General features: G+C 43.6%; 1 protein-coding gene across 9 annotated transcripts; it reads right to left on the bottom strand.

Moving 5' to 3' along the window:
- Nucleotides 1-97: 97 nt before the first annotated feature.
- On the bottom strand, nt 98-20929 carry HUWE1 (HECT, UBA and WWE domain containing E3 ubiquitin protein ligase 1). 9 transcript variants are annotated; one of them, XM_067355251.1, is made up of 44 exons: nt 19693-20929; nt 18745-18825; nt 18334-18552; nt 17962-18201; nt 17818-17880; nt 17530-17748; nt 17137-17408; nt 16778-17057; nt 15985-16629; nt 15538-15807; nt 14952-15461; nt 12192-14860; nt 11511-11751; nt 11275-11428; nt 9931-11167; nt 9316-9451; nt 9117-9222; nt 8739-9032; nt 8522-8666; nt 8262-8403; nt 8051-8177; nt 7821-7970; nt 7282-7428; nt 7004-7195; nt 6507-6765; nt 6214-6426; nt 5913-6141; nt 5646-5826; nt 5118-5490; nt 4847-5023; nt 4106-4727; nt 3850-4022; nt 3568-3749; nt 3425-3484; nt 3253-3345; nt 3041-3168; nt 2724-2943; nt 2353-2628; nt 2073-2261; nt 1786-1973; nt 1579-1712; nt 1312-1477; nt 1014-1204; nt 98-898 (listed from the first exon to the last, which is right to left on the bottom strand). In XM_067355251.1, the coding sequence occupies exons 2-44, from the start codon at nt 18787-18789 to the stop codon at nt 796-798; spliced, it is 12660 nt and encodes a 4219-aa protein (XP_067211352.1). In that variant the 5' UTR covers nt 18790-18825; nt 19693-20929; the 3' UTR covers nt 98-795. The 9 variants fall into 9 exon arrangements, with proteins under 9 accessions (XP_067211352.1, XP_067211351.1, XP_012229199.2 ...); XM_067355250.1 differs by having other exon boundaries at nt 3568-3764; XM_012373776.2 differs by having other exon boundaries at nt 9310-9451.
- Nucleotides 20930-21362: the final 433 nt, after the last annotated feature.

The following is a 21362-nucleotide window of genomic DNA, read 5'->3' on the forward strand; positions in this document are numbered from 1 at the left end:
AAGAATTAATTATAATTAATACTAATAGTGTACAACCATACATTTTTTAGGGAAGGACAGCGTATTGTGAAATTTTTTAATTAGGCTTCTTTCTTTCTCTCTCTCTCTCTCTCTCTTTCTTTTTCTTTCGCACGCTCATTCGCGCTCTCACAACACTTTCTTACTATGTCTCGTTCATTCGCACAGGCACTCGTCCACTTATACTTTTGCTGCTTTTTCATCTGGTCAAGAACCAGGCTACCGTTACGACCGTTGTATTTCTATCCGAACTATCGAACCAGTTCAAACACATCGCTGGCTTCAAAGTGCTGTATATTACATTTCTTTCCATCCTATATTACTTCTTATGACAAACTAAGGTACCTAACTATTACAGTTATGTGTGAATCTTATCCTTATCTTACCCATAAAACTGAACTAATCTCTCCTTATCATTCCTTGTTGGGAATTATCGTTAAGCTCAGCATCTTCCTCCAAGATCCTTCTCGACAAAATAAACCCTTCGGATATTGACAGTTATCTTCACGTAATTACATGATAATTAGTTATACGTATATACATATTCGTGTGTCTATATGTATATATCGAGATAAACGTGTTTTTCCGTTAGATCTTGAGTGAAGACCAAGCGTGTCGCCAGAAAAGTCACCGATTGGACGCATGAACGCATATAATTGTACAGGACCGAATTATCGCAGCGTTTACTCCGTTTACAGGCAGGCAGGACAACACATGTACGATAAACTGCTACATATGCACTGTACGACATTGCAGCAGGTAAGCGTTTTAGTAAGCTTATGCAAATCCGAATCCTTCACTGCATTCATGAATCGCTTTCAGTAGATTTGTACGCAGTTTATCATATGTTTCGTATACTGGCAAATCCAATTGATTGAAACTGCAATTAAGAAATATATTTTGAGATTCGGTAACTTTATTACTTATTGAATTTTAGCTTGTAGATATTTAGCTTGAGAAAATATGTTAATTTTTCTCAATTTTTCTACACTCACCAAGTGTGGGCAGATGGAAGCCTATCTGTTGATCTATCCTCTCTGTGAATTTGAAACTTTTGTACGCCGTTCATGCCTTCTAACGCAGCAAAACCTTGTAGGGGTACTTTCGACGTACCGGTAACGAATTGTAAGAATTTCGCACGATCTGCTTGATCGAAACCTCGCAATGCACGCCAGAACCATTGAATCTATGATTAAAAAAATCGCAAAGCGTATAACTCAGTTTTCCGTTTAACATAAAAACGTCAAGTTAATATAAGCTTAGCGTACGAGAGAAATATTGAGATATACATACCTGTAAAGATGTAGCAGTGTATTTGTGATATTCTGTATTCGCTCTAAGATCCTCGATGTCTACATTAGGCAAACCGCTGATCAATAGTTCAAGCTCTTGTTCGTTAAATATGGAGATCAGTCGTTTAGGTATAATATCATAAAAGCCTTCCAAGAATGCATTTAATCTGCGAAAGAAAGTTTGAGATGCAAACACAAATTGAAGGCAACAATTGAAAAGACGATTGAAGCAAATAGTGACTTGACTTTAGACTTTAAATTCACTTACTGTTTACGAATTGCTCCAGTCATCTTCATTTGACATACAAGCCTAATATAATCGAGTTTGCTTTCTTCCGTAACTACTATATTACGTCCATTTGGTATTAAATCTCGCACATCATTGACGCCAAATTCATTCACCTAAAAGCAACGCACGTAATTAGTGATCGGAGTATAACGGTCGAAAATGTATGCCCAAGTAATCGTCCTTCACCTCCGTGGAGAACGTTAACTCGTATCCCAAATCAGAGATGTTGTGCTCCGTAAGATAAACGAGTCCCTTGTAAAAACTATAATCCTCGCTTTCCATGTCCGTATGCTTTACAAGTATGCCGAGTATATGTTTGTAAAAACTACGCGTGAAGTAGCATTCTAACAACTTGTTATCGTAAATAGCCTTAGCTGCAGAAACAAATGCAATAATATGTCAGAGCGTGGCGAAGTCATTCTTCGCTTTACTTTCTTATGTTTCTTTCTTTGAGAATTGAGTCGAAAACTTACCGATTACTCGACCTACGAATTTATAATAACACAAATGATTGGGATTACAATGCGACGATGAATTGATCATGTATGTCACACGATCGCCAGGGCTGACTGTGAACAGGGCGTACATCGGGTTGAAGATTTCCCTCGAGATGATGACGTACCATTCTCTCAGCAAACCACCGGCGTCTTGCCCTTCTTCGCCTTCAGAAACAAGGAATCGAGCGTTATTCAAAAGTTGTCGTTCGTGAAGCTCGCACAAAATTTATTGAGGACAAATATTAGGAATCCGTACCCTCGAAAACTATGTAGAAGCGATTCTTCCATTCGTCGGCATTTCTTCGATGAAGTTCCCTGAACGAGTCTTCGAAAACGTGACTTCTACGAACATGGACCGCCAGTTCCTCCCTACGTATACCCTCGTCCATTCGCTCCAATTCCGTTCTAAAGTAACGTCTCTTTACATCGAAATCTAACACCCTTGTGTGATCCACCAGTACAGAGAATGGCCCGTCCGCTAAGTGCGTAGTCGTTTGTCGTAGTATCTGATTGAGTACAGTCCTATGCGTTTCTGAGAATGGATACATATTACATTAAATTGATAATATTAACACGATAACAGGTTATGTCCATGACATCACATGTATGCGACATTACAATACACACCGGCAAATTTAAGGAACTTTAATTGATCCGGTGGCAATGTTTTCTGCGGTTCCCAGGTACCAACGGCGACTTCCGATTGGCCGTCGTTGTCTGGATATATCGGAGAGACTGGCGCCAGGTCTGGTACTTCTCGATTTTCGGTATTCGTGTTGAGACGACTCTCTCGATCGCGGGACGTACTTGACGAGGAGTGTACCAAGAAAAATGCTTCTACAGCAGGCTGTAACACACGCGTACGTAATAATAGCAAGTGATCGCGGCGGTGGTGCGATTCGGTGATAAGAAACTTTCAAGATGACAAGTACGGATCTTTTTACCTGCAAAACAAGGACGGCATGATGATCAGGAGTATACTCCAATTCGAGCAAACAAGCGCTAAGAGTTTCCCATAAATTATCTAATACTAAGCTCTCACTCAGCAGTGGAAGTGTAGTTTTCTCCTCGTCTAAAATAAAAGGGAACATCAAAGTCAGTAATTGAGTTAAATACAAGCACTGCGTAACGATAGCTGTCGATATATTTGACTTGCCATTGCGAGTAGAGGTCGTCTTTGAATTATCAAGATTTGAAGTATTTGCTTGCGTCGTGTCCATAGGAACATCAGCGTCCGCATTTTCGGTGGCTGTAAGATAATTCCCACGTAAATTTCAATGTTAGGACAAATAGCAAAAAATACGCAACGGGCAAGAATATAAAAGTACCTGTCTCTGATGCATTACTTGTTGTGCCTGTATCCATGGCTGTCTCTGACGTTTGGTTAACTTGAAACGAAAATTTCGTATTGTAAATTTAAGTGATAAAATTTGAGAAATTTATCGCAACGTAATCGTGCGGCGTATCATACCTGCTTTCTTGGTGTTCGCTAAGCGTACAGCTTCTCTTATTTGTACGATAACTTTAAGTATTCTCAAGAAAAACGCCTGACTAGATGTTTTACTGACAAGAGCAGCCATTGATGGTAATTGAAGGTCACTTCCGGCCTTAACTTTGCTCGGTGCGGTAACAACTACGTTTTCGTTCGTAAACCTGGAAACAAAAGTTCTTCACAAATCAGTGTTCCACTTCTCTACGTGTGAAGAGAAATACAAGCGAAAACAATACATTTCACGATAAGAATGTTTTTTACCTGTCTAGCAGAATTCCTCGGCCATTTCCACCGCTAGTCGATGGCTGGTCTTCTAAGGAATTTCTTCGTCTTAATTCACGATTCAGTACTTTGAGTTCCATCATCAAATCGTTGATATGTTCGCACACCATATTCGCTAGCTCCATCGCACCCTCCAAAAGTAATTTTAATATCTGACGACAAAAAGTATACAAAAATTAACCCATTATTATTAACATTCTTTCACGTCAATCTATCTAATTACAGGGATACACACCAGTTGCCTAGTAGGATCAGGACAGTGAGATAAATTGAGTAGCAATGCTGTTGCATCCTCGAGTCCCTCCTCGGAACAGCTCTTGCTAGTCAGCACTTGCACGGCGAGCTTAAGATGCCCTTCCGGTGCGGCGACACTTTGATCCTTATTGAGTTCCAACTTTTTGTTCTTTACACTGCTTTCCTGCCGCCGATAAGGATTCATTTCTGTCAGGCCGATGGAAATCAGAGACAGAAGCCGTAGCAGCTTATCCGTCAACTGACTGCTTCGCTTGATCACGGACCAATTGAGCATCGAGATGAGTTGCCCGAATGCGGAAGCTTCGAACGTCGTTGTGCCGTGCTCCGGCTCGCTTCCCAGATTCGTATTCGAGTGAGTCCGCGCAACAGATTTTCCTTTCTTGGATGCGCACGAGTCCAGTTTCAGAAGCAGATCCCAGAAATCCGGGAGATCGCTCCTTCCCACCTTGGACGCCGACTTGTTCTTCGCTCCGCCTTCCTCCTTACTGCCGCTCACGTCCTTCTCTTTATTACTGTCCTTATCGTCTGATTCTTTAGACTTGATTGGCACGAAATATCCAGGGAAACTCTTAGCTAGCGATATCAGCAGCTCTAAAGTATGTCTGCAATTCAATAGAAACAACAAAATCAACATGGTTCGTTAAAAATGTAATAAAGATTGTGTTTTTTTTACAGCTTTTTCTGGTGTTAGATTTAAGTATTTTTAAGATAATACACGTACCTGCAAACGGTGGGTGCTGCTTGCGGATGAATTGCGATAATGTTACCCTGCCTCTCAGATTTCTTACCAGCATGGCGTATTATATGGAATACATTAGCTCTACAGCCGAGTGCAGCATCGATGCTAATATTTAGCCACGATTGTATGTTGTTTCTTTGGTCAAAAATCTTTGGAGAGCTAAAATCATTCATTCTCGGCATTATTTCTATAGCAAACACATTACATTTTTTTTTTGTATAAGATTAATCTCTAAACAAGGAACACATCTTACCATAAATCCATGGGAGGATTTAATAAGCCTTTCCTCTTGAATTTGCCACCGAAATCTGCCATGATATCTTTGTTCTCATCATTGCTTCTTTCCATGATGCTCAACAATGCTTTCACCACCCATTCCCTTGTGCTACCGTGATAACAGAGATTTCTGATCACCCTGTGTAGCCTCAGCGTGTTAATTTTTGGCTCATCGACAAATAATAACACTAGCAGACATGCCATCGATTCGTGATCGAGTAACTGGCGGCCTCTTAATCTTAAGCCAGCACTTTGATGTGCCATGTTCGTGTCACCGCGACTGTTCCAGGCGTTCCATTGGGATCTCTGCGGTACCGCGTGAATAGCATATCTAGTGCCACCGCCACGAGCTGTCGATCAATGTTTCGATTTTTATATGAAGCAATCACAAACTTGTATATACTTGTACTTTCTATTGCATTTTTTATTTATTTATGCCAATATTAACATTTATTATATTATTAACACAATCATTTTAATCATCATTTAACACGATAAGACTCACCTCTGCCAGAATTCCTCAATATGCTCGAGAGAGCTGTATTACTCTGACTAACGTGATTAAGGAATCTTTCCTGCATCATATGTCGATTACGTGCTTCCCACTCCCTCCTCAAGTTTTGAGCTTCTTGAGCTAAATCCGGTGGAAGGACGGATATTTGAGACTCCTCCATATCGGTCAGGATCTGTACAGAGAAACATTATTTTCCAAGAAACGGCACGAGAACATCACTATCGAGGCAGAAAGTTACGTTCGAAAATATGTACTAACCGCTTGTCGTAGAGAAGGCTGCAGATTTTGGAAGAATGCGGCAGCGTCGACCGGATCCTCTGGATTCGCCGAGGCGGCAGCGTGTCTTTGCTGCTCCATGCGTTGCTGCGCCAAGACTTCCTCCTGTATCGCCGGTGGTAGAGCGGCCAGGAATTCAGGATTCACCTCAACCGGTCCGCTGAGTTCCTCGACTACAGAAGCTTGCGCGCGCTGCCTCATACGCTGAAGCCTGTCAATGTAGCATTTCATTATTATTCGCGTGTCGCTGTCGGGATATCAACTTTCGGATCGGATTATTGACCTGAGCTGCTCCGCGATAACTTCGTCGCGCATGTCCTCGGGCAAGGCAGCTAAGAACGACGGATCCACGCCGTCCGGCAATTGCTGCTCCTGACTGCTGGACTGCTGTTGCGGCTGCTGTTGCGACGATTGTTGCGACGATTGCTCCGAAGTCCCCACGGTGGTGCTAGTTTCAGACGTCGAAGACGTTGGGTCCTGATTAACAATGTTGGCACTGCAACAATATTTATTTCATTGTAGATACGATTGATGTGCTGCTGTAATCAGTGCGCTCGAATCGCGTGCGCCACTTACTTTCGTTCGACACGCCGCAAGTCGATGTCGCTCGTTCGACATTGACTGTCGTCCGTCAAGAGCCTGCGAATCCAGTCGGCCGAATCGCTACTCTCTCTCGACAAGTCCTCGTTAGTTTCTTGACCGAAGTCCACGACTATCGGCGCAGCAGCGGTGCGATTAGACGATTCAGCGACATTTGTCGCTTCTGCACCGCTTCGCCCGGGTTGCCCCGTTGGAGCAAGATGTGTGGGCGCAGCGTCATTAGACACGTGAAGACCTAACGACAAAAGCGTGTTAGTGTGCAATATTCGCATGGCCTGATGATAAAAGCGAAAAATCCCGGAATCGCATGACCATAGTTTCATATATATTTTTATATTCTTGTATATTTAACACATAAACTGGCTCAGAGAGAAAATTCAGGCAAATTATACAACGGTGAGAGATAACTTGATGCGCAATATCGTTTTTAAACGTTCTCGCCCAAGCTCTTCTTCAAATAAAATATACATTACTTAATCTGATAGTCGCTTCGGATGTACACGGTCCCAGCACAGAGTCGACGATACTTTCCGCCAGCTCCAGCGTGGAATTTCGATTTGCCGTGCGAGGATCTCGACTGTCGGACGTTGACTGCTCTTCCGGCGGTGGCGGTGGCGGCCGCTCCTCGTCCTCTTGTACCGTCACTTCCATTTCACCTGTTACATCTAGTATGTAAAAATATATAGAAACACGCGTATAGAATATAATTAGAAATAAAATGTCAAATTTTTTTTTAACGTTGCAGGTATACCGATTATGTCTTCCTCCGGCGTGCGCTCCTGTCTCGTGGTTTCCGCAGCGGTCTCTTCTCCGGCCACAAGTGAAGTAACATCAGTTCTTTGTGAGGTAGATGCGGATGGTCTCTGTTCATCTATATGCGTCAAACTCGACGATCCGGCTAAAATAGACACATAATCGCACTTGTATCTATAGCAATAATAGCAGAATAAATGAGCTTCAAGACCAATGTTTCGTTTTAGCAAGCACTTGGTAAACGGCGGTAAAATCGAGTAAGCGTCTTCCAGCGATTAACAAACAATTCACGTATCAAATTTAATAGGCAATTATAATGTAGAATTATAATTTAAATTTGACAGAACACACTGAAGAGGATTACGACGTGATGACCGAAACGTTTGTGTCAACGAAAATAAGCAAAGTGAAAAACAGAAAAGTGCTGAAACCGAGGTCTCTTTAAACTTCATTTATTCCAAACATTTGATAATAGATTATTTTATATATAATATATACATACGTCAAAAATATATATGATAACGACAATGTACTTACATTCTGCGTTATTCGAACGCTCCTTTTCTTCTTTATTATCCTTTTCATTTTCCTTCTCAGAACCATGTTGTTTCTTACGCTTCTCCTTGCGCTCGGCAAGCTCGGCGTTTCTGTGCTTTTCCAATCCAGGTATCAGCTTGTGAACCACACCTTTTCGATGATAAACAAGTTAATGCAATTGTACAATGCGTATAAACATAAAAAAAAATCGCAGACGTTTCGATTCTTACCAACGCAACAGTCGGGTTGAGAGTCTCCGTCTAACTGCTTGCTCTCTTCGATCCACCAGTGTAACGCGGTAGGAATATTATTCAAAGTTGCAGCAAGGCTTGGTCCGAAGAGATATCCAGATTGATCCTAGCAATATCAATCGTTCAAAATCACGCATCTTTTCACACATTTGCTGCTTATATTTTTATATCACTACAATTATATACGTACGACATAATCGATTTGTTCTTCCTCTTGATTAGTGAATATTCCCAACCCGTTATCCATCACGACAACGCGTGTGTCTCTAAAGCTTGACGCTAACACTTGACTAGCAGACAAGGGAAGAGTCTGTGCGGCCGGGCCTAAGAGTCTAATTATTACACATAAAAATACGATTAGACATATACGCGCGAAAACCTAAGCTTACGACAGACGACACGTACAGATATGTTCGCTTTAAGTATTCAAAATTCAAGACTAATACGTACCGCTGTAAAATCACAGGCGGATTTGAACTACGTGGATTAGATAAATGGAGATACTGGTATCGCCTTTGACGTAAAGCACGTTGGGTTCTAGTATTCGCGGTGTCCAAACTTCCTTGCGATATTAATAATGGATGAGTGCTGATACCTGCACACGAAATAAAGTATTAAGAGTGAAGAAGAGAAAGATATTTTCTTCTCAATTTTTCTTCTAATTTACCATTGTTCTCCGAACCTGCAGGGGGCTCTTCAAACAGGCCCAACGGTAGTGGAAATGTGGTGGTGTTCCACGGAAGACTAGGTCGCGTATTAATCGGCGTCGATGTATTCGCGACGATATCTTGATTTTCAATGTTGTGCTGTATCATCACAACATTTCCGCCATCGCGCTCGGAAGTCGGGAACATGCGGAAAACACCGCCGTCGCCGGCGTCTTCGTAAAATTCTATTCCATCCTCCTCGTAATTGGACGATCCTTCCTCTTCCTCCTCCTCCTCCTCCTCATTTTCCTCACCTGTTAAAATAACAAATGAGAAATAAAGGGCGCACAATCTCTGACCGCGATCGTCATGTGTGTAAAACAAGCCGATTTATCTACCATCATCCTCCTCTTCCTCCTCCTCGTCCTCGTCGTCTTGCACCTCGTCCTCATTATCATCGGACGTGTTGCTATCAGAGTCCGAATCGGAACTCATCAGGTCCTCCTAAAAAAAAATTCATTGTAGATTGAAAAAATACAACGGACAATATACTGATTACGCGAGAATAAAGTGAAAGAAAAGCGACGTTACTCTTACTGTGGTATCTCGAGTCGGATCAAAATCGCCTTCCGCATCGCGCATCGCGAGACTTTCGTCGTCAATGTCCATTGGCCTGTGCGGGCGGGAAGATGGTTCTTCCGCCACGGCCGAGACGTCCCTGGAAAACAGTACACTACTTGATTATAAGTACAGCAGCCTCCATGAATTTAAAAGACTATTAAATAAATAAAAGATTCGCGAACGTGTGCAACATATAAACAGAAATGTATACAACAAAATACTGTATTGTGTTTAAATTATTTTAAGAAATCATATAGACGTTTTAATTAATAAATTGTAGAAATCAAAAATAGAATTTTGTTTTACACATGTGTTACAAATTAAAATCAATGTAAAATACAATCTGCGGAGAGGCAACATCCTGCTTCTCTGTTAAATATAGAAAAAGAATTGTTATTGCACGAAACAGTTTGTAATATATATATATATATGTATATAAACACAGATTGTACAATCAGCGATATTCAATAAGAGAATTATTCGCCATATTGAAGTGATCATTTCGCAGATACATCAAATACAAAGAGAGACTTTATAAAATTGCATGACGTTCATCGAAATCTAATTAATTGTCAATTTGCGTGTCGTTACCTTTCCAGAAGCTGGTCCATGATATCTTCAAGAGCGGCCTCGTCACCTTCCTCGTGTACTTGACTCTCCGAAGTCGGCTCCAAGCTTTCCGCCGTCACTGAAATGTCATGTTCCGTATTCTCCGCATCCTCGTTAGCTTCTTCGCCGACAGCATGCGTAGCTTCCGAAGTCGTAGTGCCTGTCTGTTCTCCAATCGGCTCCTCCTGGACCGTCCTATTTTTTGGCTTCGTGAACTTGTTGCTGACTGCGCCCGGCATCGGCTGATTAATGATGCGCGACAACGTCTCTAATGGTTTCAAGGCGGCGTTAATAGTGCCGGCCATATTCGGACTTGACAAGTCGAGGCTGTGCGGAATTTTCGCCAAATCGGTGATTATGCCCTTTCTCAGCATTATTCTAACGATGTAATTGACGTTGTTGTATTGGTGAGCTCTCAGAGAAGCCCTGAGTTGAGTGTGCGACATATTGGGTGGACAGCTGTCGATCATCGTGGAGATCAGCCCGATTAACAGCTGTAACTGCGCATGCTTCTCGGAACTCTCCGGAAGCGCGAGCGTTCTCGTCAAAGCTGCCTTTACCTCGGTTACCAGAGTCGTCTGCACGTCTGGCGAGTGATTGCACGAAGCAATAGCAGCGATCAACATCCTTGCCATACTGCTGCATGTTCGATCGCCCGAATTTTCCGGCGACATTGGCAACAGTTTGTCAAGTAAGAAAGCTAAAGCTGTTGTGTCTTCGGAAATCATCTCGCTTTGTCCAGCTCTGTACGTGTGCTCGGTGATGAGACTAGCGACAGCGCCGTATGATCTCACAGCCTCGGCCAATATTTTCAGTATCGCAGACTTCGTCAGGATTGGTTTCTTCGCTTCTTCCGGCTCCACCTTGCTGCTGTTACCGATGTCGGTGTAAATCTTCAGAGGAATGATTTGCGAAACTTGATCGTCATCGTCCAAGGGATCGTTCGTGGTTGTCGCGTTGTTTCTGAGCACGTCGCCTCGCCGTGACGACGACGTCGATGACGAAGCATTGCCCATCGCTGAGGTTGTCGCGTGCGACGTCTTCTTCTCGGGACTCGTGGGGGTTGCAGATCCGTCATCCGATGACACCGGCATTGGTTTGATCAACGCGTTCAACAGATCACGGATAACACCTACGGACACTTCTTCCACCATCGGTAATGCGGGTGAGTGACTAGGAGGCAAAGCTTTCACGACTAGCCTATTATCAACGTCATCTTCTGCAAAGTAAACGAAATGAATGGAATAAGATGCGATTAAAAAAAACGGCGTTGACATTTAACATGTTTAACAGACGCTCAGCGCCATACGAATTAATAAAACTCACTTTTCAGGCAACTTATGTCGACTCTGAGGATATTCTCGCAGACTTCTCTGTATACTTCCGGATTGCGGCAAACGGCACTGCTAATTTGCCGCGTCATGAAAAGAATCTCTTTATACGCCGGAGGTATATTGCTTTGTGTGCGCGCTCGAATAACCTGCAACAGAAGAACGATAGACGGTAGTTTTGCGTCGTTGAACAGATTGATGTACGAAATCAAAATGATTAGGTATAATCACCTTCTCCATGGCGAGACGAAGTGTACGCGGCTCTTCCAGAGTGTGTCGTATTAGCAACGTGCACAAGTTGATGCAGCCGGTGAAACTGCACATTTGTGTCATTTCGAGAAGCAATTTAACACCACCCTCGCGCGCAAAAACTTCCGCATTTTTGTAATCTCTCGTTAGCCGTAAACAAACTTTCAGCACAGCGTGTAACGCGTCCCGATCGACTGGAATCGCCAACAGCTTTACACACGCGCTGTAATACAAACATATTTATGAAAGAAGCCTGTAAAGCTTTTGTCAGTTTTATTTTATATATACACTATGTGCAACAATCGAAAGATCAAGAAAAATTGATTAAACAAAAGCAATTTTCAAAGTATTCTAACTCCGCGAAAAGTCGTGATATTTTAATTCGGAGGAAAAAAAATTAAAGCTTAAAACTTCTTCACAATCCGTCAAAATAAAAATTTTAAATGCAACTAATGTGTATAAAATATAATGTATTCATTTATCATATAAAAAAAAAAAGAAAATTCCATCACCAAAAAAAGCATAAACAACATTTTAACAAAATATTATCGATACTCGTAAAATCTCCTTAAAATTAGGACATTCTCGTCTAATATTTGCTTTCTTTTCAGAGCCTAATAGCGTCAGAATCGTTTCATGTGAAGCATCATCGATAAATCTTACCGTACGATACTCGGTGCTATGCTAGGATCCAAGCCTTGCACCACCGTGTTTCGTTTGTCCTCCACCGGACTCTCATCGGTATCCATGTTCGAGTCGGATCCCGAGCCACCGTCTTCCTTGTCTGTATTTAGTTTGAAGCCCATCGTGATGGGCCGTCTGTTATCGCTGTCTTCGTTCACTTGGGTCATGCAAGAGAAGGTAATGAGATAACGGCGTCTACTGCAAGATATTCGCACACTTGACTCGCCGGCCCAATACGCGTCGTTGATGATTCTATTGTTCATAGGCGAATAGAGGGTCCATTTGCCTGTGCTCAAGTCGAACCACTTCCACGCTCTGGTCGTGACTTTGTGCATCAGTTGCTTTCGCTTGGTGAGAGTGGCCACTTTCTCCAAACGATCAATAAGCAACAGCAACGGCGCCAACCATTTTGGCGTCTTCACGCTAGGCGAACCGCCGTCCTTGCTGTCCTTGGCGATTTTGTTCTTGTTGGCGGTGAGCGGAGCCTCGCTCACCACCAGCAGACGAACCAATTTGTCCAATATCGCGCACTCCTCCACTATCTGAGCGCAAGGCACTCGCATCTCCTGGAACGAGCCCTCGAAGAAAAGAGTGTACAGGTAGAGGCGACCGGCGAGCTTGTTCGCCTCCTCGCACTCCACCAATCGCGAGCCAGCATTCTCGTCCTGGCTCTCAGCGATGCCAATCAGATAGTCCACCAGGCGCCCGACCTCGCGTATCAGTTGCCGTAACGTATCGTCCCGCCACTCGTCGCCGTTCCGCTTCGTGATCGTCACCAACAGATCGCAGATTCTATAAACGGTGTCCGGCATGAGATCCAACAGATTCAGACACTGACCCAGCGCGGTCTGCGTGAACTCGTCTATGCTCTCGGTGATCGTGGTCTCGCCACGGGCGGCGGTGGCCTCCTCGGTGCCCGAAATCTTGCGCGTCTCAGTGTCGCCGAGCGACATCGCGATGGCGTGCATTATTTGATCGTCGTCCAAATCCAGATCCATGATCAGGCCCTGTCCGCTGGCGTCGCTCACGGGAGCGTCGGGTCTGCGCAGAGTCGCGGGATTCGTCAGAAGATAATCCGTCGCCTGCTCCACGGTAAGCGTGTGCAGCAACGCTTCTATGCAATGCGCGCGACTGAAACCCATGTCCATTAGTTGTCTGAGATATTCCGGATTCACGTCCGCCTCCGGTTCGTCCCTGCGGTCGGACGCGACCCCGCTAGCGCCGGCGCCGGCGCCTCTGCTGCCGACACCGCTCGCGCCGCTGCTGCTGGCCGTCGCGCCGTCCCCGCTCTCCTCCTTCTCGGTGCGCTCCTTGATGATCTTCTCGCCGCGTAGAATGTGCCGGAGAATTGATAGAATCGATTCCGTCATGCGAGCGCCGTAGTTTTTAAGCGGCTTCTTGCCCCACATCAGCATCACCGCCTCGAAGGCCTTCTTGTGTATATCGGTGAGATATTTGATCGGGTCGAATGTCTCGCACACTTTATATATTCCTGTACATTTTGACGAGACTACGTGAGGCGAATCCAGGATGGCTTTCGGATTGACCATCTTCTCGAGCAGCATGAGCCAGGCGTCGAGAAATTCGCCAGTACCGTCCGGTAGATTCGGATGCTCGAGGCCTTCGGCCAGCGTGAACTGACCGCCGCCCGACAGTGCCCAGTGGAACGTGGAAAAGAAGGCATTTTGACCGTTGAGCTTAACAAACTTTTGGAGCATTAGATGATAAGGATGCCGCTTCTCGTCGAAAAGCATCGGAGAAGTGAAGCCCACGGAACATATCAGAAAGGTGAGCTTAAACTTGGGAATCGGCGACGGGGGTAATTTGTCCCACGACAAGCCGCGCGTCAGTAAACAATTTAAAGCGGTGGCGACACTTCTTGCCGCCTGCGACGGCAGCGTGGGCGTTAGAGGCATTTGTTGCCCTCTACGTTGTCTTACGGGTGAGCCCATGCAAAGCTTGACCAGTAGTCCGAATAGTTCCGAGAGCGCTCTGCCAAGACGGGAAGACGCACCCAGCAGTGGTTTGATGTATTTTAATTGATAGCTGTTCGGTCTGTCGGTGCTCACGTTCGGCTTGTCATCCACCTCCATCGGCACCGGTGGCGGGTCTGTGCTCAGCGCTTCCATGGCCGTGGTCATTCCGTTGCTCCCCATATCCGAGGACGCAGCGGCGGACCAGGCGGAGGAAGACTCACCCTCGGTTTTCAGCTCGGGCGGCATCAACTTATCCATGTCTTCTTTGCCGAATTCACATCCGGCTGGAATAATATCTTCGCTACACAACGCGAGCAATAGCGTACTTTCCCAGACGAGAGACATGTACAGCTCGGATAAACCTTTGAGAACGGTCAAGCCCAACTCGGAACCCCAATGGTTCATAGACAGATTTCGAATATCGCTCTGACTAGTACGACAAACGTGAACAAACATTACTACATATCCGTGAGCCGCGTTCATGGCGTGTAACAGTGGTGTCGCGGTGTCGCTCGTAAACGCCGTTTCGAGATTTGGCGCCGAGGCGAGCTCGTGCAGCAAAACAGAACCACCGGGCGAGTCCATGTGACTGTGCAGCGGCTTCAGCAAATTTAGCACTTCGTGTAGTTGCGACAAGCCTGTTTTCAGTACCAACGGTTCGTGTGCAAGATTCTGCAAGTATAAATTACATATTTTCGATATATTCACATTTACAAATTGCAACTTCGACAAGTAGTAGTTATATGAATAAAATGAAACGCACCAAGATACTCTTGCATACCGATGCTACGGATTGAGCCGCTTGCGCGACAGGATAGTCAACGGGCAAATTGGGCAAACCCAGAATAGAAAGCAGCGAAACAAGTCCCTTTTGAGCGACGAATTCTCTACAGTGATCATCGGTCGAGTTGTTGCTCAGTATGGCATCCACAAATTTCATAACGTTGTGAATATATTCGACTAAAGCAATGGGGGTTTTCTCCCTTGGTTGCGGCGGTGGCCCGGGCTGCGCAGGCGACAAAGTAGGTTGCTCTTCTCGTTGAGGATGCGAACTTGTGCTCGCTTCCTCCTCGTCTTCTTCCTCTTCGTCGCTACTGCTTCCGCCACCTCCGCCTCCACCGCCACCAGAATCACCGACTCCAACGCCAACTGACTGACCGGATGACTGACGATTTCCAGAAGCGGCATTTGACGGCGAATTTTCAGATTTACTAGCGGCACGCCAGCATATGTATCGCGGATCACAGCCCAATACGCATAAATCTTGCAGTAACTGAAAGGAATAAGGTGAGTATTTGAAAAATAAAAATCAAGCGAAAGAGTGCGAGATGGATTTGTATTAGAAGTACCTTAATAATAGCCGCGATAGCGTCAACTTTTAAGCTTGGTTGGTGCCTCATCAGCTCGTCCATGGCGTTGCCTAAATTCGAAGCTGTATCGCCCAATGGATCAGCACTTCGTCGTCGTCGCATTGCCGAGAGGTAGACAGGTGAAAGAAGTACTTTGAATAAGCGCTCGAACGGCCGTCGCTTGACAAATGATTCAAGACCGCGTTGATTTAAACACAATGCACTGAACACATTAGGTAAAGAGCCCAATACTTCTCTAGTGGCAGGAACCTAAAGTACAAAGTTATTTGTAAATTTTCAAGATTAAGCATTCTGGTAAGCATATATATATATGTGTGTACCATTCGGACACCAGAATGCTTAATCTTGAAAATATATATTACAGAATATATATATTCGACTTCGTCTATATATTCTCGAATATAAATTGTAAATTGTTGCACTCACTTCTTTTATGAGTAGAGCATGGAGTACAACGTCGGTCAAGCCGTTATCTTGCAAGGACGACAGTAGCGATGGTTCTTGGAAAACGTACACAGTCACGACATCGGTGGCAAGCAGAAATAGCGAAGGACCATAGTACTCTGAATTACTTATTATGTGTTTCAAAGAGGATGGTAATGTACCCTCCATTACGTGTCGTATGCTATCGGAGAATGCCGGGTCCTGAATCGCCTTCTTCAGGAAGTTCAACATCGACTTGAGAAGTGCTGCTCGTTGTGGTAAGCACGTTTTGCCAGTCTTAGCGGCGGAATAATCTGGCAACTGTTCGCTCTTTTCGTCCACCTTAGAACTTGTATTTTCGTCTTCTGCTATTTCCATTGGATTACAAGATTCTTCCCGTTCGTCAAAAGTCTCGTGCTCACGGCGTGAAGCAGAAGATCCCTCCTCTCTATCCACCGATCTTTCGCGAGATGTTTGCGGAGCGTCTTGATATAGTTGTGGTTCTATTTCGAATGGCTGTTCTTTTCTACACACGTTAACTTCCATGTCCAAACGATTGATGAAACTTGCTAGACCACTGTGAGTTTGGAAACCTTGCATATCTATGTTAGTTATCAAGTCGATGACACGTACTGCCCTTGTTACAAACTGTAAAGAAACAAAGGATAAACAGATAAGCCTCATTTATCTTATCAATCCGCACGATAAATTGTGCACCATCTCTCATAAGTTATTATTTTATTACTTTCAATTTGTAAAGATGGAGAATTGCATTGCATATTTCATGAAATATTACCGTTATATGATCTAACTCGCTTCCTGGCCAATTTATCACTTTTAGAAGACTTTCCATCATGCCACAACTAACAAGAGCTTCTCCACCTGCCTCATAGCTTGCAAGATGGTAGAGAAAGCTAAACAAGGCTGTCGCAAGTGCTAATGGAAAGGAAGGTTGTCCGTCCGGTTGCGGCAGGGTTAATGTCGTGATACAAGTACGAACCAAAACAGGAAGGAATCCGTGATATGAATTAGCCCCAGTCACATCGATAATCATGTTCAATCGCGAACCTGGTTTTCTAAAACCAAACAAGTGCAGACTGTTATCTCGATTGCAATAAATTTATACAGAAGGAGAAAAGATTATGATGTGCGTACTTGGGAAAATGTGGATTACGATCTAAATGTATAATGCTCGTTAGAGTACGCAATGCTGCTGCTCGAATATCGACCAGATGGGTGTGTGGAAGTTCCAATAATTCGACCAATTCTTCCAAAAGCCCGGCGTGGAGAAGACTATGCGCATTTTCCTGCAGCGCGTTGCTATACACAAGCACAGATAGCGCTTGAAGTCGAGCTTGCACGCACTGCAACCGTCTTCGGTAATCCGAGAAACTATGCGCTAGCCTTATATGTGTCAATAGAGCCATCTAAAAGAACAACACATTTCAAATACGCATAAAAAAATATCCTCCAATTATATAGCTATCGTGTTTCGCTCACCGAGTTATATTTATTCGAGCAAGAAATTAAATTCTGAAGCATCGTTACCTGTCGTTCTTGGGGTACATTATAAACTTTTAACAGATCATTCATGATCTGCGCTGGGGTTTTTCCAAGTTTATCAACATTTTCTATATGTATATATGTTACAAGATTCGTTTGACCAACTTTCTTTGTACTAGAGAGTGATGTACCAGATGATTCTGATACAGTCGGATTTTCTGCATAAAATTCAAAGTGTAACGTTGTAGCACTTGCTGGAAATGGCTGTAAAATCCAATATGTAAATAATTTGTAAAATTGCGTCATATTGCGTTATTATATAATCGTGCTTACCTTCTCTGGGAATTCTTTGCAGCAATCCGCTAAACCAAAACCATTTTCTTTTCCTCCCCAACTCTACAATAACCAAATTATTATGTGAGAAAGAGAATTAGATTATATCACTGATATATAAGTTACATCGAGTACTCTACTAACCTCTGCTAGATGATTAAGCCTGCTAAGCAGAGCTTGTCGCTTGTCACTATTTAGACGTGTAATAAAATTACTGCGTTTACTAAACATGTACAGAAGATTTAATACACCAAGGACTACGTGCAAATCACAACTCGATAATAAAGTAACCAAGTGTTCCATGCTGTTGTACAAATGCCGTGAGAACGAATGTTCAATTAACAACGTCGTGAAGTGAAGAACCCAGAGAAGCAGCTCTTTTGCCTGCATCAAATCAATAGCCATGTATGAATTATTTTACTACTGATAGGTTGACTTGTAATTATTACCGAAACATTTGGAATAATATATACTTTGGTAAATTGTGCAAACAAATAAATCACTTATTAAACAAACCTCTCTATTTTGAGGAAGATCACATGCTAATTCCCATGGATTATCCGGACTCCTTGCCGCAGCTTCTTCTAAAATACTGTCACTGAGATCTAAGACATCGATCCAATGAAATAATTCACATTTTCCAAACGTCCACGCATCTATCTGCTTTAATTCTTCCAGCAGCTCCGCATGCGAGCAGGAGCGTAATTTGCTTATAAGTGCTTGACATTCTGCGGGCTAAACATTTATTAAATTATTAATTTTACAAAGATATAGTAGTAGAATAAAGCATTTGCTTTTATATTAAAGCTTATTTTAGACATTGTGCAACCTGTCTAGATTTATAAATTAATTCTTGACACATAATAATATATGATCTTCATAAAAATCGCATCTAAATTATTCGAATTAAAACTATGGAATACTTACCACTTCGGAAGTGCATTTTTTCAGTCTGCTGCGATCGATTTTCATTTTGGTATGTTATTACGTCTTTCCCAAATTTAATATCTAAAATAAAGATACACATGTTGCATTATAAACTTTACAATGATATTTAGTCAATATTAACAATTTATTATCATAAATATATTGAGTCTAAAATAAAACAGTATCATTGTTTATCATTGTTATTAATAGAATTAATGAGACATAGAAATTGATATGACTATAACTTAAAATCATACTTTATAACCTTAAACCTCTATGACTATAACTTTGAATATCCATTGTTCTGAGTGTAGAAGATAGAATTGGTGACTAATACAAGAATAAGCTAAGCTATCATCACTAGAGATATCTAAAGTTCCTGATTATTAAAGATTATTCGAAATATTTATATAAGCAAATTGAGCTACAAGTAAATTAAATTTTGATAAACAAATATTGTGTGTCATCATATTTACACGTGAAACGATCAACGTGCAATTGCACAATAACCCGATTCAATATGATGAAATATATCACACCAGAAAGTAACCTTTTTAGCCAATACGTTCCCTCAATATTCCACAGTAATTATACGTGAAGCGAGAAAGAAAATGATGCGTCAACGTGGTTTCCGAAATCACGTTTTAATCTGCACAGTCATCAGCGATATAGTACAATCTAACCTATGTACGCGTCGCAGGAACAATGGTAAAATAACAACAGGTCAAATGACAATACTCTGGCGGCGATCAGACACACTGTCAGTTCTCGAGATCTATGCGCCCTCGTAAATAAACGTTTGAAGGTGAAAAAAGGCGTGATATTGGTTCGAACGCCACGACGGTTAAACAGAAAGAAGGAAGTTTCACTCGAACGGCAGAAAGAGAGGAAAAAAAGTCGCGTGCACTTGCCAGACCGAAAGAAAGAAAAATGCGCGACGTATCTCACCTGGCGATGAGCCGTCGTACTTCTGTGCCTCCAACTTTCCTACGTGATAACGTAGCGCTACCGCTACTGATAGCCTCTTCCGTCAAGCCCGAGCACCGTCCGATGCACTTTTTCACGTCGAGAGCGTGGCGATGCGGCACGGGCATCGCGGTCGCGTCAAACCCGCGAGCCCGAGATTACTTATCGGAATTGTTACCGCTGTTGCTGTTGTTGCTACGTTCCGTGAACTACCACCAGCTTTTTGTCATTAACGCGCGCCGTAGCAGCGGTACTACTCTCGCAGTTGCACGTTGATAGTCGTCGCGACTTTGCTACAAAGACGGTGAGAACGCAAGAGGAACGTAACAGACAAGGAGGAGATGAGAAACGGGTAGTAGAGGGGGAAGATAGGGAGAGACGAGGGAGACAGAGGGGGCCCGGCGATCGGGGGTGCGCGGAACGAAGGACCGATAGCCGCGGTTCAGATCGCTCCACTCCGTGAACTCACGGCACTGCCGTGCCAAAACAAAACCGCGAACGAGCACGGCTGCGAATGCAGTCGTCTTCTCTTTCTGTCTCTCTTTTTTTTTTTTTCTATCGCTCGACGGTGCCGATCACCGCCATTTTAGCGAGGCATTCCACACGACGGATCGTCCTGTCTTCTTTAACCTTGGTGAACGAAGACGAGGTTCACGTATGCCACACTGGACCCTGAGCGATCACCGTCGATGTTTCTCGAATGATCACGCTCTGTCCCTCTCTCTCGCTCGCGAGTTCACGACCTCCTTGTCGCGATACAGTCACTCGTGCCGCTCGACGTTGTTGTTGCCGTTGTCGTCACTACGGCTGCCGCCGTTGCATCCACGCACGCAGAACTCGCACTCGTCTTTCGCTGATATATATTATTGCGTCGAGAACACCGTGCTTTGGATGTCCGTCTCGCGTACATACGCGTGCGCACGCACGCATACACACTCGCTCGCGCGTATCGCGCCGTTAAACACAACCTCCTCTTCGAGTGTTCACCTCTCCGTTAACTCGCGGGACCTCGAGACTCACAAACACAAACGGTGATGCGTAATTCCACACAAGTCTGCGCATCCGATTCTTTTCGTTTTTTACACGATGCGACTTAACAGGCTGATACTCACATTGCGTGTCACTCTCTTCGAACGAGACACGCGACGATGATACGCGAACGTGTGCGACGCTTCCAAATGATCTCGGGAGCAAGCGCGAATCAGAGATCCGTTGTGATGTGGATTGGATATAAAGTCACTAGGGAATCCTAAAGCCTTAAAAGCAAAAATCTAATTATGTTGTCCAAATTTTTATTATCAGTTTGATATACAGTAGCGAAACCAATCAATTTACTTCTAAAGTCTCTAGCATATGAGATTTGTTCACGTCGCATGCTCCAACATGTTCCTACTCGCGCCAATACGCTTTAATCTATAGTATACGTTACATAGTACTATAGATTGGAGCACGTTGGAACGAGTAAGAGCATGTTAGAGCATGCAACGCGAACAAACTTGAAGCCTATATAAGACTACTGGCCGGAGCACAGACTTTTGCATAAAGCATAACGCATAAGCATAAGGAAATTGATTGGTCCATTTCCTTATGCATTTGCTTATGCTTATATATAGACCAATCAATTTCCTTATGCTTATGCGTTATGCTTTATG

The sequence above is a fragment of the Linepithema humile genome, chromosome 5, assembly GCF_040581485.1.
Source record: "Linepithema humile isolate Giens D197 chromosome 5, Lhum_UNIL_v1.0, whole genome shotgun sequence".
NCBI classification, from domain to species: domain Eukaryota; kingdom Metazoa; phylum Arthropoda; class Insecta; order Hymenoptera; family Formicidae; genus Linepithema; species Linepithema humile.